At 35.7% G+C, this 26,611-nt stretch overlaps 3 protein-coding genes across 4 annotated transcripts; 2 read left to right on the top strand and 1 right to left on the bottom strand.

Moving 5' to 3' along the window:
- Positions 1-667: 667 nt before the first annotated feature.
- Positions 668-4,656, top strand: LOC110803323 (probable cyclic nucleotide-gated ion channel 14). The gene is made up of 7 exons (XM_022008828.2): positions 668-1,654; positions 1,751-2,360; positions 2,456-2,668; positions 2,777-3,081; positions 3,178-3,289; positions 3,369-3,605; positions 3,701-4,656. Exons 1-7 carry the CDS (start codon positions 1,626-1,628, stop codon positions 4,451-4,453), a joined length of 2,259 nt encoding a protein of 752 aa, XP_021864520.1. The 5' UTR covers positions 668-1,625; the 3' UTR covers positions 4,454-4,656.
- A 203-nt stretch (positions 4,657-4,859) lies between these two features.
- On the bottom strand, positions 4,860-8,757 carry LOC110803324 (UDP-galactose/UDP-glucose transporter 7). 2 transcript variants are annotated; one of them, XM_056835730.1, is made up of 7 exons: positions 8,618-8,757; positions 6,944-7,049; positions 6,581-6,826; positions 5,927-6,037; positions 5,634-5,792; positions 5,281-5,424; positions 4,860-5,185 (listed from the first exon to the last, which is right to left on the bottom strand). In XM_056835730.1, the coding sequence occupies exons 1-7, from the start codon at positions 8,659-8,661 to the stop codon at positions 5,021-5,023; spliced, it is 975 nt and encodes a 324-aa protein (XP_056691708.1). In that variant the 5' UTR covers positions 8,662-8,757; the 3' UTR covers positions 4,860-5,020. The 2 variants fall into 2 exon arrangements, with proteins under 2 accessions (XP_056691708.1, XP_021864521.1); XM_022008829.2 differs by having other exon boundaries at positions 8,173-8,629.
- Positions 8,758-13,713: 4,956 nt separating this feature from the next.
- LOC110803345 (vacuolar fusion protein MON1 homolog) lies at positions 13,714-26,608 on the top strand. The gene is made up of 14 exons (XM_022008858.2): positions 13,714-14,520; positions 14,882-14,961; positions 15,085-15,156; positions 15,284-15,323; positions 20,580-20,681; positions 20,771-20,892; positions 21,457-21,589; positions 21,664-21,755; positions 23,164-23,245; positions 23,518-23,582; positions 23,982-24,269; positions 24,358-24,449; positions 24,584-24,648; positions 26,096-26,608. The coding sequence occupies exons 1-14, from the start codon at positions 13,999-14,001 to the stop codon at positions 26,189-26,191; spliced, it is 1,851 nt and encodes a 616-aa protein (XP_021864550.1). The 5' UTR covers positions 13,714-13,998; the 3' UTR covers positions 26,192-26,608.
- The last annotated feature ends 3 nt before the right edge of the window (positions 26,609-26,611 follow it).

Raw genomic sequence — 26,611 nt, 5'->3', positions numbered from 1 at the left:
TACCTAATTATAGGATGTAGGTTATGAATCGGCTGGAGTTCCTTCTTTCATTGCAGTCAATTTCGGTCTTTGCTAAAATAATTTGGAATGTTGGGTTCCTTCCACGCGTGCTCTTGAACTCATTCCATATTGATTTTCATTATTGTAAATCCAATTCTAATCTATTCTCTACTATGAAGCTACAAGAATTATAGAAGTCGGGTCTCTAGTGGTAGCTGTTTCAACCTAAGAATCACGGTGTTTGATGATTAAATTATGTATTATGCAGAATTGTGGTTAAGCCTATGTTGAATAAGGAGGAATTTACGTGTCTGCAAGTGATGTCGATTAACGCAATGGGTCCCTCTTAAAATTGGCCACACCTTGTACTACTATGACATAAAAAAAATTACGAAGTATGAAGTTTATTACGGAGTACTCCATACTTTGTACAGTATATTATACGGAGTAGTCGGTATGTGGTGGTGTTTGGTTAATTGGTTTACACAAGCTATAATTAGCAACTGAAAGTTTAAGGAATAATGACTAATGTACTATTCAACTGGATGTTGTAGTGGGTTGCAACTTGCAACGTTTCTACCTTCTTCTTACCCTTTAATTTAATTAGTGATATAATATTTGTTATTGATTAATTTAAGTCGAAAGGAGTATACTACAACATTTATCCAGTTTTAGAATAAAGAAGTTAATACAATGAGCTGTATGGGCACTTGAGCACGTGATTACATTAAATTCCAATGATAATTATCAAATCATCGTACTCTGAAATTAGATATTGAAGGAATTCAAGTCTCATTTTCTTATGCATATTGTATGGAGTACTAACTTCGTCCTCTTTAACATGAGCAGTTGCATGTTACTATCCTTTTTTTTCTTTTTTTTTTGGACCAAGACTTATCCAATCACTTGTTACCGGTAAGCCGGGTAGTTTTCTTAGAATTAAAACGGAAGTTGAGCAGAAAACTAAACAACGGATCGGAGAGACTATAAAAATAATTGAATTTGTTATTCCACTTGTAAACCTCTGTTGTGTATATAATTAAGTTGTGTCGCCGGTGGCTTGGATCAGACCCGCCGATCTCAAGTCTATACAGTTGGTTTTTTTTTATAAGGCCGGATATGGCGCACGCGCTAGTGGGAGGGGGACTCAAACCAACAGAATTACGCTCAACATAATTTTAATCATTTGAAGTAGTCAAATAAAACATTATTGGTGTCACGTCGTGAACCAAAGCCTCCCCACCTCCCTTGAACAAGTTCCTGTAACTAACCAAGAACAAGTAACAACCGTCTGAGCTGTACTTACTGTCATCTTTGTTTCGTGTGTATGTGTTTTTTTTTTTAATTTAATTTAATAATTGTTTTCCTGACCATGTTGCCAGCTCCCTCCTAGCTGCTTGTAGTCATACCATTCTTCCTCAGAAAACTGGGTGTTCTTTTTGTTTTCTAGAGGAAAGTCAACTGATGCAAAATCACAAATCAAAAAACAATTATTTTTCATCTTTTTTTTTTGTCATTTTGTCAAAGAATTTCTTACCAATGAAGAAGATTTTGTTATTTTGTTGAAGCCTGTAATTTAGTTTGAGTTTTCATGTATTTGACTCATATAATCATATCAAGCAAGCATGGATTCCAAAAGGCATAAGCAAGTAAGGTAATTTCTGCTTCTATAGTTCTTTTGAATTCGGATCAATGTAGTTTAATCTGTGTTGGTTCATTAATCCAATCTTGTTGTTTTGTTTTGTGGCAGTTTTTATGAAAATGGAAATCAGAGCTTCAATAATAGTTATTCTTCATGGGGAGTGTCATCAGAAAAATCATCAAATGCAGCCACACCAGCATACAAACAGACAACTCCATTAATAAGCAGCCGTGTAGGGATTAACAGAATAGGGAGTGGCATAAACAGAATAGGGGAAGCTTTCAAGTTACCTACCTTCAGAGTATTCACAAGAAATGGAGTTGATGGACCTTGGAAACAAGATGAACCATGGTGGAATAGGACCTTGGATCCATCAAGTGAGGTGGTCTTATTATGGAACCGTATTTTCTTGGTGGCGTGTCTTGTGGCACTCTTTGTTGATCCATTGTTCTTTTACCTTCCTGAAGTTGATACCCCAAACAATTCCTTCTGTATGTCAAGGAATGTGCCTTTGGGTGCTGTTGTCACCTTTTTTCGTACACTTGCTGATTTTTTATACATGTTACATGTCTTTGTGAGGTTCCGTACAGCTTTTGTAGCACCTAGCTCTCGCGTCTTTGGAAGAGGTGAACTTGTATTAGATAGGAAGGAGATTGCAAGAAGGTATATCAGATCAGGTTTCTTCATTGATCTCATTGCAGCATTACCTCTTCCCCAGGTACAACTAATTCTTAGTTTTTTTTACCAAACATTTAACCTTTTAATGTCTACTAGTTGATATGGAAAGAAAATTGTTATGTTTTTTCCCTGCAGATTGTGATATGGTTTATAATTCCAGCAATTAAGCTGTCTAAATCAAGAAGCACCTATAATGCACTCCAATTGATTGTTTTCTTCCAATATATTCCACGGTTTTATCTGATATTCCCGCTGAGTGCTGAGATTATAAAGTCTGCTGGTGTTGTCACGAAAACAGCCTGGGCAGGAGCTGCTTATAATCTCATGTTCTACATGTTGGCTAGTCATGTAAGGAACTATACATGTTTTCTACAGACAAGTAACAAAGAAATGGTTTTTTTTTTATGCATGTGGATCGATGGTTTTGAAATGGTTGAGTTTAATTATTTCCTGTAGATTTTAGGGGCGGCTTGGTATCTAGTATCTGTAGAAAGGTACTCAGCATGTTGGAAGACAGCCTGTAGACATGAAAAAGCCCCTGTGGATTGCCTTCTCAAATACTTGGATTGCAGTACTAAAGATGATGGTGATCGTATCATTTGGGCTAATAGCACCCAAGTGTTCTCTACGTGTGATCCTAATAACCCGAATAGTACTTTTGAGTATGGGATATTTGTAAATGCAATACTGAAAGATATTGTCTCAGACAATTTCATGGACAAGTACTTCTATTGTTTGTGGTGGGGATTACAACAGTTGAGGTAACTAAACTATACTAAGTTGCTTCTTCATTCATACTATATGTTACAGCTTTCCCTTTGTTATGGTTTGATATCTTATTTTTGTTTACTTTGCAGTTCATATGGACAGAATTTGGAATCAAGCACATACGCCTGGGAAACCTTAATCTGCATTTTCATTGCCATAATCGGTCTGGTTCTGTTTTCCCTCTTAATCGGTAACATGCAGGTAAGGAACCTTGCTTTCTTTATCCTTCCTTGTCAGATTTCCCTTGTTTTATGACTTCCATTGCAAAATTGACTTGTAGACCTATCTGCAATCTATCACTTCGAGGCTGGAGGAATGGAGGCTTAGGAGGCGGGACACTGAGGAGTGGATGAAACATCGCCAGCTCCCTCCTCACCTACGAGTAAGAGTGAGACGGTTTGTTCAGTACAAGTGGCTGGCAACCCGAGGTGTTAATGAAGAAGCAATTCTAACTTCCTTGCCTATAGATCTACGCCGTGATATCCAAAGCCATCTGTGCTTGGATCTTGTTCGCCGAGTAAGTCATCATCTCTGCACCATATTCTCCCTTAAACTATACTCCATACTGAACAATATATAGACTAAATGAGCATTTCCTTGATGCATGTGCAGGTCCCTTTTTTTGCTTCAATGGATAATCAACTACTGGATGCCATATGTGAGCGACTTAGATCTTCGCTAAATACTGCAGGCACTTTCATTGTTCGCGAGGGTGATCCTGTTACAGAAATGCTCTTTATAATAAGAGGGAAACTAGACAGCTCAACCACAAATGGAGGACGATCAGGATTTTTCAATTCCATCTTATTAAGACCAGGAGACTTCTGTGGTGAAGAGCTTCTTGCATGGGCCCTACTTCCAAATGCTGCTAATTTCCCGTCTTCCACAAGAACTGTTAAAGCAATAGAGGAAGTAGAAGCTTTTTCATTACAAGCAGAAGACCTCAAATTCGTGGCAAATCAGTTTAGGCGTCTTCACAGTAAAAAGCTACAACACACTTTCCGTTACTATTCTCACCACTGGCGAACTTGGGGAGCCTGCTTTATTCAAGCTGCTTGGAGACGGTTTAAGAAGAGAAAAATGACTCAAAGCTTAAGTTCTAGAGAATCATTTTCGGGTTCTTTTACTCAGTCGAGTTCATTTTCACAATATGATAATGTTGAGTTTGAAAGCCAAGAACGAGCCCCTGATGACAATAATAATGGTGAAACAGCAACTTCATCTCAAGCTATCCAACAGCTCGGAGTCACTCTTTTGGCAAAAAGATTTGCAGGCAATGCGCGAAAAGGTGCACAAAGAGGCAGGGAAATTGAGTTGCCTAAGATGATTAAGCCTCAAGATCCTGACTTCTTTTCTGACCCTTAAATACTACTAATTAATAATCAGATTAAATATAGGTCATGTTATCCGAGTTGCTCCGTAGTCCCTGTTGTGCAAAAGCCAGAATGCATGTGTAGATGAAATTTACTTTTATCCCTCCTTTTTTGGGTGATATGTTGTACATTTGCATTGAAATGATTGTGCAGATAGTTAATCAAATTCGTGATTTTGACAGAAATTTCAGTGAATGATCTTCTCTTAAACTTTTACACAGAAGAAGACGGTCTGAAATTCGTTGGAGCTAGGTTTTTATAGTTATTGCCATATCAATGTTCATTAGCATTGTGCCGTTCTAATCTCCAAATGATTCTTTAAGTAGTCAAAATTTATTTAAATAATGTAAGTGCAATCCGTCTTCAGATTTCCAACTCACTTGTTTCCAGAAAATCTATGAACAAGTAAAATCCCTTGATCTTTCAACATCTTGTATTTCTTTCTGAACAATGTGTGACAGATATATCTCTATTTCTGAGGTTCATATGAAGTATACATCGGATGTAAAAAATGATGTGTATCAAAATGAAAGTAACAAAGTAAAAACTAAAAATGCTATTATTTTCGATGTGCCTCCACATCAAGAGTCGTCTTAGGTAGTTTCTTTCTCTTCTCGTGGTATTTAGCGTAAGAATACCAGATGCCTCCTGCAGTGTTGATAACCAATCCACTCACATTCAGAGCATGTACTTCTACTCCTCCCAGCAACACAAATCCAAGGGTCTGAGTTACAGAAAAAAACAAGTTAGTTACATTTATCTAACCTTCCAGATAAACAAGCTAATTATTATTTACAAAAGGAAGATATCCATCCATACCGTTGATCCAACACCTTTCAGAACTCCAACAATAGTTGTTGTCAGAGCAGAGTTGACTATTGTGCACAGGAACATGGTGAAGTTGAGAGCAATTCCCATGATTAGAGAAGTAGTAAGGATCACCAAAAACGACAGGGAAGAACTCTGTTCCACAGTTCAAAATCACATTACTATATTCAATCAGATGAAATAAAAATCACATGTTTTACTTAAATTGTACTCGTTTTGATACTTATCTGGTTCTTGAATTTGAAAAGAGCATTCAGTTCCCAATACATGAAGGTGTCATGATATTGATCTGGATCTTGTAAAACAACATGATTTCAAACACAAGGACGAGATTGATATCTTACCTTGGCAAACAACAAAGATAATGAATCAGGAAACTCTTTTGTTGCTACAATGAGAAACAGAAGAACTGGAATTGATAAAAAGCTGTTATAGAACATAATCTCCACCGATGAAAGCCCATCTTCTGCACCAGATTTCTCAACTAAGACTAAGTACATTGTCTGCATCCATAACGAACATTCCATTACCCCCACAAAACAAAGATGATGGAATCCAAGTTTTGTCTGTTGTAACAATGAAAAATTGAAGAGAAAAAGCATCTATACATAGCATTAGCCGTCAAGGCAAAGATTACCTGAAAAAAGACAGAAATTAATGCCAAGCTGTAACCAAAAAGATCAAAGGAAAAATCTCCAAGTGCTGCAATAAGTACCCCAACAGCTGTGAGAATCACTGAAAGACTGACCTGAACAAAAACAATAGCCAAACAGCTGTTAACCTGCATGATTATGTAGGACGTACAGTACATTCCTATCAAAAGAATCTAAAACTTAGTATATTTTTAACCCAATGATAAAAAAAACCAAGTAATCTAGGACACACGAGAGTTATAAAGTAAGGCCAAAGCTAAATTCAATGCTCCCGGTATACAATCACCACCATGTGCATTTTGGCATACAACTGAAAATTCAGCAGCCAGATGCATTTAGCCTTGCTCCTTATGTACAGAAACACACTGTTTCCAAGTCAAGCACCAATTAACTTCCTGAAAAAGTCCTGCATATCCAACCATATAGAGGTAACTAAAATCACATCCTAATGCAGAAACATATGCATCCGTATGGATAGCTAAAGATGAACTAGCATCCGTTGTTCACTTACTCTCACCATCTGATAGCAAACTAGAATACTGAAAAAAGCAGCATCCTTATCTAGGGAGTAACAAACATTTGCACAAAAGATTTTGATAAATCTTTGCCGTGGAACTAAAATGATAAGTGCAAAAAACCTGTCTTGAAGGTCTTTTCTTCCCTGAAAAGAATCCAGCCACCAGTACAGCAAGCGGCGTAAGTCGTTTGATCGCAATATACATGGGAATGTTAACTCCTTTCAAGCTTGCTAAAGCAAAGGCTACATTGGCATTGTAGAAAAGTGACACCCAAAGAAGCTTCTTAGCAGTATCCATGCTCAAAGCCTTGGCCTTTGTGTATCCCATCACACGACCGGTGTGAATAAGCAGAGCAGTTGCAATTTGCTGAACATAAAACAAGCACAACTCAATTGATGAATTGAACAAGGTAAAACAAGGCAGATATTAACACAATGCTAAGTTTAGAAATCACATGTTTCAAGTGTAAATCCCACCACGTACCTGGACTGTCAGGAGAGTCATTGAGTACGAGTATTCCATGAGGATTGCCTTGTTGAGGAAGACCATAGCCATTGAAGTTGCTCCATAAGACAAGGCAGCAAATAAACTGTAGGCAAGAGATACCAGTTTGAAAATTGTAAACACTAAGAAAATAAGATAATAAGTTCACGGTTGAATCCTAAATTACTCCACAACCCTGGCCACAACAAGATAGTCTTCTCTGCATATTGTTGTAGTATATTAGTAGCACAAATGCACAATATAGTGAGAAACTGAGAACTTCTATTTCAACTAAGTTGAAACCCCTCAAAATCACTTAAGAACTCAATACCCTCTACATACTCAAATTAATACATATGGGTTACACACTCCCTCTCATTTATAATCAACGAAATGTACTAAAGTAAGTAGTTTAATCCAAATTCATTCACTAGATCAATACAAATGCAACAAACACACAGCTTTTAGTTATTTATAACAAATAATAGCCGAAGTAGTTAACAGACATTATGCAGTTTCCGCATTTGCCACAATGTCATTATTTCATCTCTCACTTGTGTTCATAATTCAGCAATTCTTGAAGTATACCAAAAATCTAAGTCTTCTGCAACTTTCTGACAAATTGTTTTGGACTAACTGGGTAACAGCCTTTTCTGTCATATGACACAATCTACATGATCATCCACCTCACTTTACTTTCTTTTACTTATTCTGGTATTGATTGGTGACTGACTCAGTGACAGCCTGACAGAGTGACAGATGCACTCCGACTCCTCGATTCGGGGGGACCACCATTACCACTTATAGCCCCAACATTATAATGTGATAGTATTATGCAAAGTTAATATGGTAGTTAATGTATCTAATCACATGCAATACGAGTACCATATGTGATTACAATACAAAATATTAGGTACAACAACATTAAAGATTTAAGGTAACACAGCCAATTTAACAAAAGTTTTACACTTTCTGATCTAATCAGACTCACTGCAAACAGCAATGCTGAGAAATGAAAGATGAATGATTCACAATGAATCATGTTGTATTATAAAAAAAATACAAAAAAATGAACAATAATCCAACATGCATCAATCACTTATGAATGATTTAAATATTGAATGATCTACATTCCCATAAAAGCTGATCAAATGAAACCCATAATTGTTCTTTTAAAACCCAGAACAATAAAAAAAAGAAAAGAAATTAGAAGAAGAAAACATAGTCACCTCAAATATTGAGTGGCCTCAACATCAGGAAGAACTTCCATTGGAAAATGGTAGAATAATCAAAGAAATCAAAATGATATTCTCAATCCTCACGTGCAACTTGACAGATTGATGAAACCCAGAATTTGATTTACATGATTGAATACAATTATACAGATAAAAATAAAACCCAGATTTCAATTTACATGTTTGGATAGAAAAGAGTTGGCAAATCTCTTAAAAGCAAACCCAGGAGTTGAAATTACATGAAATGTTTTGATGAATTGGTGGAGAGAAATGTAGTGGGGTAACTGGTGTGGGGTGAAGAAGAAGACGTAGATAAAGAATTAGAGAAAGAAGAAGAATCCTACAAACAAAAATATAAAATTCCAAAATCCCAATCTCAAGAAACAAAAATTAAAAAAGAAAAGGGAAAGAGACGGAGAGAGAGAGATGAGTGAGTAACCGCGTTGATTCCATGTGGAGTGGAGTGTCTGCGCGCTCCAACATTTAACGGATCCGGGACCTACGCTAAGCTGCTCTTTCACGAGATCTAATGCCTACGATACTTGTCGTCACCTACGCAAATTTCGCTTGCTTTTAAATACGGTTTCATCTTATATTTATTTCTCTTTTCGAATCAACCTCAAACACAATACAAATGATAAGGCGAGGGAATTCAAACCTACGAATCATTGTAAACGGTAATACAAATTCTCAGTATTAACCACTGGTACATTAGGTTAGTATTTCATTGGTCCACATGTCAGTTTGATAAACATTCAAAACACATCAAGAACGGGTGTAGTATTGCTCCACATGTCAGTTTGACTGCATATACTTCTATAGTGATGTTTAGTTGACATGAAAAAACATAGGAAGTATGACTTTCTAGGAAATAAACGATTAACAAAAACATGGGAAGTCACACTTCATAGGAAGTTCTATTTCCCACAAAATGGAGGAAGTTGTTTACCTAAGTTCCCACATGTAAGTGGAGCTTACCACCATGAGAATTTACTTCCTATGTTTAATCAAACAATATTACTCACTCCCTAGAAAATGTTTATACACGGGAAAAGCTTCTTCCTAGGAAATTCTGCTTCCCACGATCAACCAAACTACCCCTGTATCTCAAGGAGTCAAGGACGTCTAAATTTATTGAGGGTGTGGTTCCCTGTTGATTGTAGACTAAATTTAACTACAATATGTATTGCAAATAAGAAAATAAGATTATAACTAAAGGCAAATCCTAAATAATTTAACAGGGGGACGAGAGGGGGGACAATAGAAGAGTTAGGAAAATAAAACGAAATATATACAATAATGCTCTAATTTAACTAGATTTTCAGTACGAAATTCGGTTCGGTAATCTGTCCTACTAGGCCAAACCAAAGGTCCGCCTCTGTTTATAAAGAGCGATAAGAGTAACTAAAAATCTACAACAACCAAACTCTTCTATTAGCCATGTCTATGTTTCGTTATTAAATTATTGAGTAAGATTGTTTGGCACAGATGGGTTTGGAATAAGTTAAATGTCCCTAAACATACCTTAATTTGTTGCTTAGATGATATGTTAGGAGTTTGGACATTCCACACTTCGGGTTAACTCAAATAAATATAGTACTACCTCTGTTTCATTCAGATTTTTACGCTTACTATTTCCACAAATATTAAGATAAAAGTAGAAAAATTGGTTGAATATAATAAAATATGGATAAAGTAAGATAAATGTGTAAAAAGGTGGGTGGGTGTAAGAAAAAAATCATATATTGTGTGGGTAAGAAGGTAAGTTAGTAATTTTTCATGTCCAAAAATAGAATAAAGCAAAGTATAAAGAATATTATGAAACGGACTAAACGGAAAATATAAAGATCATTTTGAAACGGATGTAATATGTTTATGGGTTTTGGATCGTCTAGAGTTCTAAAACAACTCTATAAGGTAGAGTTTGAACAATATCAACCATTGAATGAAAAATCAATGACTCATATATTATTATATTATTTTTCCAAAATTCCCCATATTTTTTCTCATCAATATTTACCCCCTGATTTTCCCTTCCCACCAATATTAGCCATTTATTTTAAAATGTATGGTTTAGATACAACTCTACGTTGTAAAATTTTATTAAAACTTTAGAGGATCCAGACTCTTATTAATGGCTTATGCCCTGCTCGTGGAAAATGACGTACTACCGTATATTTTTATGCTCTTGTTGTGATTACAATTTTTTTTGTTGAAATGCAATTAAATCTTGCCTTAAGCATCTAAGCTGGTTTATTGTCATAGAATGGAAATAGTAATTTTATACGGAGTAAACAAACTTCTTTAATGATGAGTTTTATCTAAGGATGTCAATGGAGCGGGGCGGATGCGAATGTAAGTCCTTCCATTCCCATCCCCACCTAAAATTTTCATCCCCATCCCCGCCCCCTCACTAATGGCGGGTACAAAATCCATCCCCATCCCCGCCCCAACGGGTTCAAACTAAAATCCATCCCCACCCCACCCCACCCCCCGCCTGGGTATCCATCCCCGTCTCATCCCCACCCCAAATCCGCGCTAATACCCACCTAGTTTTTCTTATTTAGCAAACATATGGAATAAAGTAACTTGCATAACAAAAAAAAATTCAAACAAACAAAATTAAAAGTCTTGCCTCAATTCATATTATCACATATTACAAACAAAACCAAACGTATAAAAGAAAATTCAACCTTTTATCTTCTTTAAATTTTTAATTCACGTAGAAATGATACTCGAATAGAGTTTACGAGTATCAAGCGGGGCGGGTGAGGATGGGGCAGGGCGGGCGGGGATGGGGCGGGTCCAACATAAAATCCACACCCGCCCCATCATCTATCACGGGTATAATTTTTATACCCATCCCCGCCTACCTAGAACGGATGCAGGGCGAATCTCCCCTAAAACCCACCCCACCTACATCAACGCTCGGATTATACAAGGGTGTGCACGGTGCTCTTCGTGCACCTGCCCAAAAACACACAAAAATAACAATAAAACGCAACAAACATAAAAACGAAAGAACAGAGAAAATAAATCAGAAAAGAACATTAACAAGTAAAGTAAAAGAACATTAGCAAAAACCCAAAAAGAACACTAATATTAACAAATCAGACAAAAGGTACAAATATAAAAAGCAGTTATATTATTTCTTGTTCTTTTAAGTTCTGGAAATGTTCTTTTCAACCAATTTATGTTCTAATTAAAAAATAAAACGACGAACCTTTGATGAACTTTAAAACCATATTTATATTTTTTCTTGTTCTTTTAAGTTCTGGAAATGTTCTTTTCCAACCAATTTATGTTCTAATTAAAAAATAAAACGACGAACCTTTGATGAACTTTAAAACCAGATCTATATTTTTTTCTTGTTCTTTTAAGTTATGGACCAATTTATGTTCTAATTAAAAAAATAACACGACGTTGAATTTTAAAAGTCGTTAGTGCACTTCTGATACAATTTATTATTTAATATTAAAAATAAGTTTTAATTCTGTTATTTTATTTATCAAAAAATATCTGAAAACAACACTGTAAATATGTAAAAAGAACAATTGCTGATTTTATAAAAGAACACACTATTTTGATGCCACAGAAATAGAAAGTTATAAGGAAAGAACATTAAAATTTAAAAAGAACATAGAATTAAGAACGAGAAAATTTACCTTAATTACCCGATGGACCTTCATAAACCTCTTTGAATGAATAAAAAAAAAAAATCAAAAAATAGCGAAATTGAAATAGTATTTTGCTTAATAAACTAGATTTTTGTAAACGTAATTCAATTAATATCACATTTCAGAGAAAGAAGGAGGAGAAAGTTTGTTTTGAACTTTCTCTCTCATAAAATCTCTCTTATGTTGGGAGAAACTAAAAACTCTCCTCTTTCTTTCTCAAGAATGTGTTTCTAAAATGAGAAGTTATGAATCCAATAGGAGAAATATTATATATAGAAAATGAAAAATAAAAGAAATAAAAAAAAGAGGGGGAAGGAGAAGAAATACAAGCCATGTTCATGATAAAACCGATGCACTTGTTTTTTTTTTTTTTTTTTGCGTTTTGTTGTTCTGTTCTTTTATGTTTATTAGATATAAATCTTAATGTTCTTTTATGTTTGTTCTTTTTTAATAAAGTACAGTATTGAAGAGCAAAAGCTTCTACTTGACCATCAACAAATGATGTTAAATCTTCAAAAACAGCTGAAAGAACAAGAAGAGAGACTGAATAAATAGAGCAATGCCTCAAAAGAACAAAAAGAGGATGAACCTCAAAGAACATTATAAATAAAAGAACATTACAAATAAAGAAAAGAACATTATAAATAACAGAAAAGAACATATCATGTAGAACACTTATTTTAACCATGTAAAACAACATTACCAATAAAATAGCGAACAACAATAGAGCATAAAAGAACATAATAAATAACATAAAAAGAACATATCATGTAGAACACTTATTTTAACCATGTAAAACAACATTACCAATAAAATAGCGAACAACAATAGAGCATAAAAGAACATAATAAATAACAGAAAAAGAATATATCATGTAGAACACTTATTTTAACCATATGAAAAAAGAACAAGAAAAAAGATAAAAGAACAACAAAAATGGTAAAAGAACAATTTGATCTGAAGTGTGTAATATCAAAAGAACAACAAGCTAAAGCAAAAAAGAACAACAAGCTAAAGCATAAAAGAACAGCAAGCTAAAGCAAAAAGGAACATGTTCAATAATTATTTTCTGTATTATTACAATCTCTTAATACATATATCAGATCCAATATATAAAAGAACAAAAGGTAAGACTAAAAGAACATATAAAATCGAAAAAAGAACAGAAATTAAAATCATCAGAAATATATAACAAAATACATTAATCATCAAAATCATCAAAATATATAATCAAAATACATTAATCAAAGTAATTGAGAAATGCAGAAATCAAAATGATAAAAAAAATCAAATAAATTGTAATGATCAAATAACGAACATCGAAATCAAAATCATCAGAAATAAGTAATTCGTTTTTAAATAATTGAAAAATTACCTTCACAAATCAGATTATCAGCAGAGAAATTCAAATTTGAAGAAGAAGAATCAATAGAATTTGATATTGAAGTAGAAAAATCAACCAATATATGAGGATTTTCCATTACTTTCTCTCTCCTCTTCATAGTTTCTCTCTCTTCTTCACAAATTCTGATTCAAAAATTATAAAAAAGAAGGTCTATGTACCAGAAAAATGGAGCGAAAAACAAAAGAACGAAAATAAAACGACCAGAATAGAACAGAGCCATCATTGTTCTTTTTTTTAACAAAAAAACAACGTTTGTTCTTTTCTTCTCCAGATTTAATAAGAAACCCGCATTTTATATTTAACACGTGTCGTTTAAACACGAGTGTACCAAAATCATCATACACACCCCTGCACAATCGTATTTGCGCACCTCCATCCCTAATTTTATCGTCTAGTAACATGCAACTTCCTACAAAACGATTAACCGAGCCTACTTTTACCCGCTGGTTCCTTCACCACCCCACGAGGCACGCACTCTTACAATCACCAACCGGTCACACGCTTGGATTGACCTGTGGATTTTCACCGGACATCCCACGATTCGTTTCTTCCCCCAAAAACTCGAAAACCTTCATCACTTTCATCGCCCTACACAAAAATACTTCCTTTGAAACCCAGATCAATATTCAATAATTAGATACTGTTCGCCAATCACTCAATCTCTCCCCCATTTTAAAGTTTCAATTCTGATTCAGTTCATTTTTGGCTTGGGGCCATAGGTGGCGGTTTCTCTCTCCTATGGCCTCCGATTCCACTTCTTCATCATCGGACTCCGCCTACGACTCCGCCGCTGATCACAACCCTAACTCCGATACTCCAATCAATAACCATGATTCTGCCATTGATGATCACCTCACTTCACTCACATTAACCCCCCTTGATGAAGACCTCGCACCGGAGAAAGAGAGAGAAATTGAAGAGACTGACCAAACTCCAATGCCGGAAATTGGTGTTACAGAGGTAGAGGAGGAGGCAGCGGATGTTCTCGCCAGTGAAGTGGTGGTGGAGGAGGAGAGAGAAAGTAATTCGGTGAGTGCAACTGGCGATGTCGGCTTGGCGTGGAGAGAGGAGGAAGTGGAAGCTCCTGCAAGTCCTGGCAGCAGTGGGTATGCTGGGGAGAGAGGTAGCAGTAATGCTAGCAGTGCATCTGGGATTGAGGAGATTGGTGAAGATCAAGTGGCAGAGAGAGATGGAGGTTTGGTCAATGGCGTAGCTGATTCGCAACCAGCTTGGATTCCAGGCAAGCGACATGTCAATGAGGTCTCATTTACTTCTAATTTAATCTTCTGAATTGCAATTGAGGAATATTTCCCCCCCTTCCATTCCAAAATAATTGTGTTTTAACGATTAGGCATGTGGAATTAAACTAATAGTACACCGGTATACTGAGTGATGTATAGTATGGGATAAATATTAATTGGTTAGTGGATACTCATACCCGGTAACATAGCGAATAGTAATAGTGTAGTATCAAGCATGGGAAGAGCAACTTTAATTGGGTAAATTCAGTAATGAACAATATGAGTTGGGAAGATTCAGTGATATTTTTGGCTTAATTAACTGATTCATAGGGTTCTCTTGTACGAAATCATTGATGAGCAAGTCTGATGTGGATATGCAGGATGACACCTCTATTTTATGGAGGAGAAGGAAAAAACACTTTTTCATTCTTAGTCACTCTGGGAAACCTATATATTCCAGGTTTGTCTTCTGCAGTAAAGTTATGATATTGGGATTTAATTACTACTAGGGTGAATTTGACAATCATATATAGGAATCAGCGTGAGCACGGCTTCTTAACCGTCTTCTGCTTCCTTGTAATAGGTATGGTGATGAACATAAGCTTGCTGGGTTTTCAGCGACATTGCAAGCTATAATTTCTTTTGTTGAGAATGGGTATGTCACTTGAGTGAGTGTTTTCCACATTGCAAGCTATAATTTTTTTGGTTGATTAATGGGTATGTCACCTTTTCTCTTGACTAAAAGTCTAAAACAATAATATGTTATTTTAACTATTTTCCAGAGGTGATCGTGTCAAGTTGGTACGGGCAGGAAAGCATCAGGTTAGTGTTTCATTGTGCTTATATAATTGTCCACTCTCTATTCTTTCATTTTCTGTTATTGTTATTTCACTGTTACTGACCTTTATACCACCAAATGGTTACTATAACTGAGAAATTATTCTTTGACTGGAAGTGTAAAAATCATTAGTCCACTCTGTGGTTCTTGATATTTCTTATTTGTGTTAGTTCATTTGAATAAGTTATCGTACATGTAGTAAATATTAACCTTAGGTAACTAAGTTGACATCTTTCCAGTTAGAGCTGCTTGGGCGAAGAAACTTCATGTTCTTGCCGACACCCCATTTCAATTTTACTGCCCTACTTTATGTTTGATTTGTTTTTAAAGACAATTCTATTATTCTTTTATCTCTCAATGCATGTAATGCACCATTCAACTAATATCTATTACGGTCGGTAATTTGTTAGGTTTTATCATTAAGCATTTTTTGTCAACTAAAAAGCTCAAGGTGAAATGATGGAGTAATCAATGTTACGAATTTTTAGTCATCTATATATAGAGAAAACCTTTCCGTCAACTTGGCCTATCCATGCGACTTGGATATGAGTGTTGCGCTTGTGTATGGTAATATGGGTCACTATGACATGGGAAATTTTGAACTTGAAGATACAGGGACACGTTTACAAGTGTCAAAAGTTTTATGATTGGGACAAGGAAGCTTTCATTTGTCTTACATGTATGCATACGTAAAATCATTAACTTTATTGTTTTAGGCCAATTTCAAAGCGTGGAAGTATTTACATGTATTGGACGTGGATGCTTGAGCTGAAATGAAGAAAGTGTGTAGAATACTTTTAGAATATGAATTATATTGGTATTTTTATACAGAACAAATCCTCCTTCCCGGTGCTCAAGCTAATGGGTCACCTCTTGTATGATAGTTTGGCAGAAACAGCTTACTTCTCTTAAAAGTGGGGCCAGGGTGCATATTGCATTATTCAGTATCATTGGCATTTCCTTGACTTTCTTTTGTATTTCAAATTTGCGGTGGTTGTAGATAAGAGGGTGGATAAGGTTATGGGAGATTTGTTTCTGTTGGTCAGGGAGTGGGGGGAAGAGATCACCTTGTAAGTTGGGAGTGTCTGCGACCCCAAAAGATAGGAATGTGGAGCCTTGGTGTTCAAGAACCTGATGGGAAAATGGCTTTGGAAGCTCCTGCAAGACCCGGGCTCTTTTTGCCATGAATCATTAGAAGCAGAAAATTCTTAAGGGGGTGGAGGGGAAATGTGAACAGGGACTCATAATTCTTTACAGGCCCATGGAAGCTACTTCGCAGGCGTCACATCACTATATTCCTTTTGTAAGTACGTCCGAGTTTGGTTGGAGAGATTGTATAACACCCTTTCTGTAAATTTTCATGAGCAATAATGGGGTCTATTCGCCTATCCCCCCCTTCCCAGGAGGAACCCTTTGATTGGAAATTTGGTGAGCTTGCAAGCTTTATGGATGTATCCGGTTTGTCTAGTATTGCAGTTGTCATTCTCTTTGTATGGAATTCAAGAAGCACCAAATTCACAACAATTTCCAGTTCCTAATTTTACTTCGAAGGCTAAGGTTTCAAAGTGTGTGAAGGCATTTGTTTGAGCGGCTACATCGGAGAGAATAAATAGTTAATACTAGTGAGATTACTGATTTATAGTTTAAATTAGGGTTTTCTCTCATGTAGTCTTGTGTGCATCTTCTAAAGGAGAGGTGGTTAGTAGACATCTGATTTTCCTCCTTTTAGAACAGAAGCTGTTAAATGGCGTCAGCACAAGGCTGATTAGCTTAGAAACTTTTTGGTTCATTTTACGGCAGCAACTTTCTTTGCTTTTTGTGGGTGCTTTAGTTGGAGAGAAAGCAAAGAATTTTCTGGCATCGAGTAGGAGGGAAGTTTGTTTGTGAGTTAGAGTTTGGTTTAGCAGGTCATTGGCCTAGCTAATGGAGCATTCTTTGGCATGGGTATTAGATGTAATGCGTGACTGCTGACTAAGGCTCTTTTATGTTTCTCTTTCTTGTTGTATATGTACCTTTCATTTTTGTGTGGACCTCTGGTCCATTCTGTTTTACCCGTTACTTTCATTACTAAAGCTTTTCTTATCTAAGAAAAATGAGTTATGTCAGGAAGTTTTTTATTTAATTGAGCTGTTTTAGGAATCTTCAGTGCTTCTCACTTCAATTTACCTGCTGCAGTTTGGACTATAAACTATTTTCTTTAAACCAGATTCTGTTGACTATTGCCTTGGTACATTAAGGGTAGAATACAAACAATTGAACACTGCTTCTGACCATCAATAAGTTCGAGTTCTGCAACAATTTTATTGGGTCATCTGCGAGTTTTTTTTCCTATTAATGGAACACTTAGATAGTGAGATGAACTTTAGATATTTGCCCGAGCCTTTTAAAGCTGTTACAGAGGTGAAATTGCTTCTGCTTTGGAACATATGATTAAAAAATCGATATTAACGTTCTACTTTTTGGATCAAGCTGATTTTAATTATTGGTCTAGGTTTCTGAACTTTCTGTGCTGCCAGCCCGTATATGTATTATCCATCTAAAATGTAAACAAATAGTAATTTGGAAAACCATTGGTTTCTTTCATCTCTTTATTTGGTTACTTTAACCTCTTTAATTGACAAACTTATCCTCACATGAGTAGTTAAACCCAAAAAATACGTTATTTTGCTTCATCAAATAGATTAAACTATTTTTAATGTACCCCTACACTGCAACTTTTAATTTGCATGCCCTAACTTACTGGAGCAACTAATAAAAAAACTGAGGAGGACAGGAGGTAGAAGAACAGGGTAAAAAGATCGGGTACTCACAAATTTTAATGGATGGATTTGGAAATTGAATAAAAGTGGAGGTCACTGTCTTGAGAAAGTGAGTTTTGTAAGCTGGAAGTGTTGTGGAGATGAAGGGGAGGAGGAAGGAGGGGAAAAGACTCCTGATAGTTGCCAGCATTGAAATAAAGAATCATCTGCATTAGAATTTTCTATCTGTAGAATGCTGGCATTGGTATTATGGTTTTCTTGCTTTGTTTCTAGTCCCCCCCCCTTCAGCCTGTAGTTGTGTGTCGTAAACCATCCGAGCTTGTTTTTAAGTGAATTATATATGTATAGTTGCTGTCTTAGCCATGGCACAAGAAGTAATGACCAGTTCATGAAATAGTATTATTCTTATAAAAAAATGAACATGGCATAACTTGAAAAATGTCTAGCTAGGATCCTGACCAATTAGTTATTTAAAGTAATTACTTCATGTTTCCTCTCATTTCTATAACTCATTAACCACCATTTAACAACAATCAAAACTCTGACACTACATATTAACATGAAGTTACAATTGCAATGCGTTTCATAGGTTCTAAACCCACTTGCATCAACTACCTGATACTGTAACCATGGTAATATGGTGGCAAGATTATAGGGGCTGTGATCCTACTTACTACTTCCTCGGTCCCTTCTAAATTCCCATTTGGGTTTAGCACAAGTATTTAGGAGAAGAGTTGTACGGAGTTCGGGAGTAGTATTGAAAACAAAATTTATTTTGTCGATCCAACCCAAAATGAAATAGGAATTTTATTGGAGAACAAGCATATTTTGAGAAATGAGAAGATTAATGGAGGACAGAGGGAGTAGCCCATTTTATGGAGGGTCCTTGTTATTGGATTCCTACTTATGAGTTACTTCCTCCTTTCCTATTCTCCTCTTGCGGTCTTCACATACAAACCTTGACTGTAGATTTTGTTCATAATATATTACTTCCTCCGATTTTTAATACTCGGAACGTTTGTCACTTTCACGCGTGTCAATGCACAACTTTGATCATTAATATCTTTAATTCTCTTTAAGCAAAAATTACAAAAAAATTATATTTTGGAAGTACACATTGAGACGAATCTAACAACATCCTACATGACTATATTTGATCTTACTTATAAATAACCAATAATAGTCAAAGTAGAATATGTGAATAGTGTAAAAAGTTCAAACGTTGTGAGCAATGTCACATGGTTCGCCTCTAACCCCCACGAACCGCGAACCGGTTCGCCTGTACCGATTCGCGGTTCGCCGGCGATCCAATTCGCGATTTTTCACGAACCAAACGAAAACCCTAGTTTTAACGATTGAAGGTCCGGGAAGGCGATAGAATGATAAAATATGTTGGGGTTTTTGTTTGAGAAGGACATACACGTTGATTGCGATCGTCAATTGTTGTTTTTGTTGTTCTTTCTTCTTGCTGAATCTAAGCACCATGGGAGAGACCAGAACTCTAGATGTCGATGGTGAAGAATGAAGATGATGAATTATACTTTTTGTTTTTATTTTTTTACTTTGTTTTGCACTTTTTGTTTTATTATAATACTTTTTGTCTTATTATTATACATTTTGTCTGTACTATTGTTGTGCATTGCACATAGGTCATGGGTGTGATGTCCCATTATTTTATTAAGTTTCTTTTTGCCAATTAACTTCTGCCTTTTTAGTTTTCACGTGACTTTGCTAAGGATTGTGTGATTAGCCAAAATGAATTTTCCTTATCAACTTTAATACTATTATTATTTTTATCGCATATTACACTCCGTACTTTAAAATGTAACCACACAAAAAAAATTCAATACTTCTCTCGCGAACCTAAAATCAGCTACCTACGAACCGCGAACCCGTACCCGTACCCCGTACCGAAACGAACCACGAACCAGGTAACTCTGGTTGTGAGTATTAAAATCGGAGGAAGTATTAAACAGTACAAAATAATTATAGGACAGTTTTATTACGAATAAATCACAGTATTTTGTTATTTAGGGTGTATTTGCTTTCTTGATAAAAAGGTAGTTACTATTAATAAAAATGATCTAAGGCGTCATTTGTTAGGAAACAGGGCATTAGAAGGTAAATCACTAATATTCTTTATGAGCTTAGATTATGGATTAGGTTTTATGTTAGATAGATATGTAAGATCAGATGGTCATAGCAGTATCCCATTACCATTATTTTCAGCCAGGGTGATGATTTTGCAGAAATTGTGACGATACTAATGAAGGCATACTGGCATAGATTCTAAGAGCCAGACCAGGTATATGGTCGTCTATGATGTAGATGTTATGCTGCTTGATGTTTAATGGGATTTATAATACATGCTCTTGTTCTTGGAGGGTGCCAAAAGAGATGCTAGTTTACGGCATGTTTTTCTATTTTCTTCAACGTTCTGTCATGCGTTAAATTCCGAATTAACTTCTGCTTTTATTTCAGGTGGTTTTTCTTGTGAAGGGGCCTATTTATTTGGTCTGTATAAGCTGTACAGAGGAACCTTATGAGTCATTAAGGGGACAGTTAGAGCTGCTTTATGGTCAGGTAGCTGTTTTTTCTCATATTCTCTGTGTATTATTTGTTAGCATATGGTACTTTAATGTGACTTGTGCCTTGTGAAATTCTGTATGCAGATGATCCTTATTTTGACAAAGTCTGTGAACAGATGCTTTGAAAAGAATGCAAAGTTTGATATGACACCTTTGCTTGGTGGAACAGATGCTGTTTTTTCATCTCTCATCCATTCCTTCAGTTGGTCTGTTTTTCTCGTCCTTGTTACTCTCAAACCTTGAGAATTTACTTCAATACTTTATTTGTGTGCATTATGTGCTGAGTCTTATTTGGTGGCTGTTGGCCTGTTGCAACTTTTTGGAGTGAATGTGGACTGTTGATCTAATGTTTGTGTATTATGTACTTGAAGCATCAGTATTTTCTAGAGCATGACAACAATCTTTTTTGCGTATATCTTTTAATTTTACTTTTCTGAGGCTCCTGTATAGTTGGAGATTACTTATTGCACTTCACGCAGCATTTAGGCAACGATAATCTGTTCTATGGTCCTTTTGTATATGATTTATGCCTCCCTGTCTCTTTGATGTTTTTTTAATGTTAAAATTTTACACTTCTTGAATAGAATTTACCAGTTAGTCTGAAAGTAATATGTTTTTTTGTTATTTCATTTTAAGTATGGTTATAAAATTTTGTGAGAGTTGTTGAATGTTAGGTGTTTTGTACAAAGCTAATTAATTTGATTGGTGGATATGTGCACCCTCCGTTGGGGCTTGGCATATAATTTATGCTTTCTTTCATATATAACCAGGAACCCAGCTACTTTTCTGCATGCGTATACATGCCTGCCTCTTGCTTATCCAACAAGGCAAGCTGCAGGTGCCATATTGCAAGATGTTGCAGATTCAGGGGTCTTATTTGCGATATTGATGTGTAAACACAAGGTTTGTTTAGATCGTTGAATCTTTCCTTTTTGTCATAGAATTTACGCCAAATAGCTTACTGTTTGAGGCTGCAGGTTGTTAGTCTTGTTGGGGCAGAAAAGGCTTCTCTTCATCCAGATGATATGCTGCTGTTGTCAAATTTTGTCATGTCATCGGAGTCATTCAGGCAAGCACACTTGAATTTTATACATTTGTCATCCTTTTACATTAGTGTGGATCTCTATTCCAGTTATAGCTTGACCGAAGTTTTCACATGTGTGAATTTCCTTTGCTCAATTGTATTGTACGGTTCTACCCCTGCCCCCCTTATAACCCTATAGGAAGCTGTATTGCATTTAGTGGGAACTTGAAGCATATTCTAGTTTTAAGGATATTTTTTTTTTTGTGATGTATTAATTTGTAGAATGGTATAGTTAATACCTTCAACACTTCTCAACTATGATATTACTAACTACCACTTCTGAAGGTGAGGTGGTATCAAGCGTATGCAATCTTACCCCCATGCAGTGAAGCAGTTGAGACTCGAGACTAGCACATTGTTGAAAGGACAACAGCTGTCAAATATTATATATACAAATAATACAGTAGACATATTGCCAAATATTCCCTCTCTGGTTTATTATGGTGGATCATAGACTTGTGGTACTAATGCTTAGTAGTATTGTTAAATTTAGTCATTCAAGGAGCTGCCTCAATTTAGGGAAGTTGTTTTCCCATTTGTGCACTACCATGGAGATTGCCAGTTATGCTACTTACCATACATAAGTGACAAATATCCAGTATGACTTCTCCAATTAGAGCATAATCCAGCTAACTTTCAATTTCCGCTCCTACCTTTCTTTTGACGTGTGAATTGGTGATAAAAGAAGGTCGTACCCAGTGCACAAGGCTCCCGCTATTTAGCACAGGGTCTGAAGAAGGCCCAAATCTACGCAAACTTACCCTTATTTTCATAAAGAGGCTGTTTCCAGGGATCACCCTGACCTAGCGGATAGCAAGTAGACAGTTGACCGTTGCACCAAGGCATGACCACCTTTCTTTTCCTCCCTGCTTAACACTCTAATAGCCTGAATGGTGAGAAAATTTTGTCAAACTCCAGGGTACGTAAAGATGAATTCCGGATTAAATTATCTGGAAAATGTTAAAATTATATGTTTCTTTGTCGTATGTGGACTGGAAACTTAAATTTGTCGTGTATGCACCCTTTTTCGTACCTCCTATCACACTATGCTTCACTTTGTGTTGCCGATATAGCTATATGTGTTGAGACTGTTGTCACCAAATTTCTAGGGGATAGCCTTTGATAGGCTGAGAGTTAGGAGTAATCACAGTAAAGAAACATTTTGCAAGGACTAATTACTGCGTGCTTTCCCTTCCCCATAGCAAACCCCCCAACAGTATTAGTTTTTTCCAATTTTTTGATTCAGTTAATTGCCAGTTACTGAGGCAATTTGTTTTATGATAATGTTGAATTTCATGTGTAACATTGTTTCAATATTTCTATTCTGTATATTTAACATGCTTCTTCTGCTGCTGATAGTTAATTCTGTTACTTTTCATGTTGTCTAATGCAGGACATCTGAGTCTTTCTCCCCAATTTGCTTGCCAAAATATAACTCCATGGCCTTTCTATATGCATATGTACAATATTTGGATGTAAGTGACATTGCTCTTTGTGCTTTAGAAGTCCAGATCACTATTTGGCTTTCGTTGTGCATTTTGTTTTTATGTATAGGTCTAGTTTCTGCCTTAAGTATAACACTCTGACAAATAAAAATCGTCTCTTTTTTTTTGGCAAACAGAATTTAACTAAATGCAATATAACATACAGATGCGGAGATGCCAACTATGAATTTGTCAAAATTATGATTTATGACACAGTAATTCTGCATCATTTTTAGACAATTCTGATGTGTGAGTTGTTGCAGGTAAATACATACTTGATGTTGCTCACCACTCGCTCAGATGCTTTTTACCATCTCAAAGAGTGCAGGTATCTAATGTTTGTCTTTAAAGTTAAAGATACATACTAAGGTTATATTTTTTGGCGTGGCGTTTGGGTTTCAGCCTACAGAATTTGAAAAGAAATCATTATTATGGAAAACCAGTTGAACAAATGGTTCTCTTTTTCTTCTGGATTTCTGTCTTGCTGGTCTTGTTTTCATTTCATATTACTTTGCTTTCACTTGACCAAATTGCTTGATGGTTATTGTACACAGAATTTTTCTTCCTCGAATGAAACTCCTGTTTGAACTTTGAAGTACTGTTTTGTTAAAAAAGAATCAATTTCAAACTAGCCTTGGTTATTTCTGAACGAACGTACACAGTTATTTTCTTTTATGTATATATATTTTCGTTTGCTTTTCTCATGGGAGAACATTGCTTACTACAGGGCAAGTATCGAGGCTGTTTTTCTTAAATCAAATGTGCTTAGTGAGGTCCAAAGATCTATGCTAGATGGCGGGATGCATATTGAGGATTTACCTGTGGATCCATCTTCTCGATCTGGTTCTGCATCTTCCCATTTAGGCCAACATTCTCCAGAGAGATTCAGGGATACATACACTAGTCTTGGTGGTCCTTGTGGACTATGGCATTTTATATATCGCAGTATTTACTTAGATCAGTATGTATCTTCAGAGTTCTCAGCCCCTATCAACACTCCACAGCAACAGAAAAGGTTCAAGCCATGATTAGATGCATGGCCGTGTTTTCTCCTTAGTTCTGGAATGCAGTAATTTATTAATTCCAATTTACTATTGGTACAGATTATATAGAGCATACCAGAAGATATACGCCTCCATGCATGATAAAGGATTTGGTCCCAACAAGACCCAGTTTCGGCGAGATGACAATTATGGTGAATAATCTCAATTCTTGTCTGCATTTTTTGTTGTATTGTCTCAGTGGTCATGTACAGTACACATGAAAGTCAAGATCACTCAACTGTATAGCTTTTCTAATTACTTTATTTATGCATTATATTTATTGCAGTCCTACTTTGCTGGGTGACACAAGATTTTGAGCTTTATGCCGCATTTGATCCCCTTGCTGACAAGGTATGTTCTATGGCTATAATTGTGCTGTATCAAATGTTTTAAGCGCATTAAATGGCTAGCATTAATTATTGGAGGACTGAATGTTTAAGCAAGTACAGTAGTTGTTACTATTGTTTTTTTGGCAAACAAAGATTTTTTTACTTACCAAAAGGAAATGGAAAACCATACAACAGTCCAACAAAACAACCAAAAAGTATCTGCACTCTTTCCCACCTTCTAGGAAGGGTTGAAAAAGATCTCGTCTTTGCTTAAACTACATAAACAAACAAACAAACAAAAGAAAAGAAAAAACACTACCAACCTACAAAAACAGAAAGTCCTTTACTTCACTACTGAAGTTATTGAGTCTTACATGCCAATCTAGTGAATTATCTGAAGTTTGCTCAGAGTTGTAGCTATTTATCATATTTCTTTCCTTCTGAATGTCTGCTGCTTCTTGTTAACAAATGGATATTCTGTGTTGACGCTCAGTAAATTACTTCTTCAGCATTGGAGTGTAAAGCTGTTTGTATGCAATAATATTCCTGTTTGGTTGAATTGTTGAAAAACTATACTCTTTTCTTTGGGAAAAAACCATCCAATTAAAATCTTTAATAGCAAAGCCTACCTTTGTTATATGGACTAAATTTTACACGACTACCTGTTTCGTGGACAAAGTGACAAACTAATGTACTGTAAGCAAAAATTCAGGTAAAAAGAATGATTACAGGTCACTTTAAGTGGAGCTTATGAGAACTAACAACAAAAGTGGTTTCGCTTAAACAAAAATTAAAAATTCATGAGGTGGTTTCTCTTAAATTACGTTAAAGGTGGCTTCTAACACTTAATTCTTTCTCTCTTTCTATACGTTGCTATTCAAGTGGGAATACTATATTCTTGGAAAGTTAGAGCCCTGTTACCAAAATCTGTCTCTTTATGAAGCTACCATTTTCTCTTGATGTTCTAGAGGGAGAGAAGGGTGGGTTGACCATGGGTGATTAGATAGCTTTGAGTCTTGTGAATTATATCAATTTAACTGGCAACAACCAAAACATTCTTCTCTCAACCAACACAAGTACCTTTAAGTTATGTATGTGGTGTTTGTCTAAATGCATATTGATCTGATAATCTGCTGTCTCTGCATTTAGTATCATTTTAAGAGCTAAATATCTGTATTCTGTAGTCTCATCACCATCTCTTGTTTTCAGTAAATGGAAGAAAAGGTTAAGCAATGATAACATCTTGTCTCACTATACTGCAAACCAACATAATTCTTTCATTTTCATTATTCCGAGGCTAACAGGGATACAAACTCAGTTTATTTCTTACTTTTGCTGTTTGAATATAAATGTCAAAAATTAATACTACGTAGTATCAACAATCTGATATCATCAAGTAAAGGATAAATATTGATGGACTTTGTTTTGGGTGTTCTAATATTTACGCAAAGTATGATGTGAATCTGCAGGCTATGGCAATCAAGACCTGCAATCGTGTTTGTCAGTGGGTAAAAGACGTAGAAAATGAGATCTTCTTGCTAGGAGCAAGCCCTTTCTCGTGGTGAATTTTTTCTCTCGCAAAGGTTACTCATCGTAAATGATTTTCACTCCGCCATTGTTGATTTCCACACTTGGCTTTGAGAGGAGTATTTTTGGAAGTGTGATATTCCGTCCTCTTTGGATAACATATACCCCCCTTCTTCCCCTTTTCTTTTGTCACCTTCTCTTCATCTTGTGGTTGATTTCTTAATAAATCCCATAGGTATTTGTTTCTTTGCTTCTCTCTTTTTGTCTCGGCTGTTGTATCTATTGGATGTATTATTCCTTTATTTTGAGTTTATAGTGGGAAGCCAGCGCAGTTCATTAGCTAGCAAATGATGTATACTTGTAATTTGATTTGTAGCTCTCTGGATATGAGATCAATAATGTTATGAAGTAGCTCTTTTTATGTGTTGGCATGTTGCATGCTTATTTTCTCTGCAGAT

This window comes from Spinacia oleracea, chromosome 1 (assembly GCF_020520425.1).
Source record: "Spinacia oleracea cultivar Varoflay chromosome 1, BTI_SOV_V1, whole genome shotgun sequence".
NCBI lineage: Eukaryota > Viridiplantae > Streptophyta > Magnoliopsida > Caryophyllales > Amaranthaceae > Spinacia > Spinacia oleracea.
Note: the sequence above shows the minus strand (reverse complement) of the source record. Positions and strands in the feature narration are given on the sequence as shown.

Bases quoted from the DNA above. Each gene is read 5' to 3' on its own strand.
- LOC110803323 (XM_022008828.2), top strand. From the start codon at position 1,626: ATGGATTCCAAAAGGCATAAGCAAGTAAG. The intron at 1,655-1,750 runs GTAATTTCTGCT...GTTTTGTGGCAG, and splicing joins AAAAGGCATAAGCAAGTAAG to TTTTTATGAAAATGGAAATC. The intron at 3,082-3,177 runs GTAACTAAACTA...TTTACTTTGCAG, and splicing joins TGGGGATTACAACAGTTGAG to TTCATATGGACAGAATTTGG.
- LOC110803324 (XM_056835730.1), bottom strand. From the start codon at position 8,661: ATGTTGGAGCGCGCAGACACTCCACTCCACATGGAATCAACGCG. The intron at 5,793-5,926 runs GTAATCTTTGCC...TTATGGATGCAG, and splicing joins TAATTTCTGTCTTTTTTCAG to ACAATGTACTTAGTCTTAGT. The intron at 5,425-5,633 runs GTAAGATATCAA...ACTGTGGAACAG, and splicing joins TATCTTTGTTGTTTGCCAAG to AGTTCTTCCCTGTCGTTTTT.
- LOC110803345 (XM_022008858.2), top strand. From the start codon at position 13,999: ATGGCCTCCGATTCCACTTCTTCATCATCGGACTCCGCCTACGACTCC. The intron at 15,324-20,579 runs GTTAGTGTTTCA...CTTTTATTTCAG, and splicing joins TACGGGCAGGAAAGCATCAG to GTGGTTTTTCTTGTGAAGGG. The intron at 20,682-20,770 runs GTAGCTGTTTTT...TTCTGTATGCAG, and splicing joins TAGAGCTGCTTTATGGTCAG to ATGATCCTTATTTTGACAAA.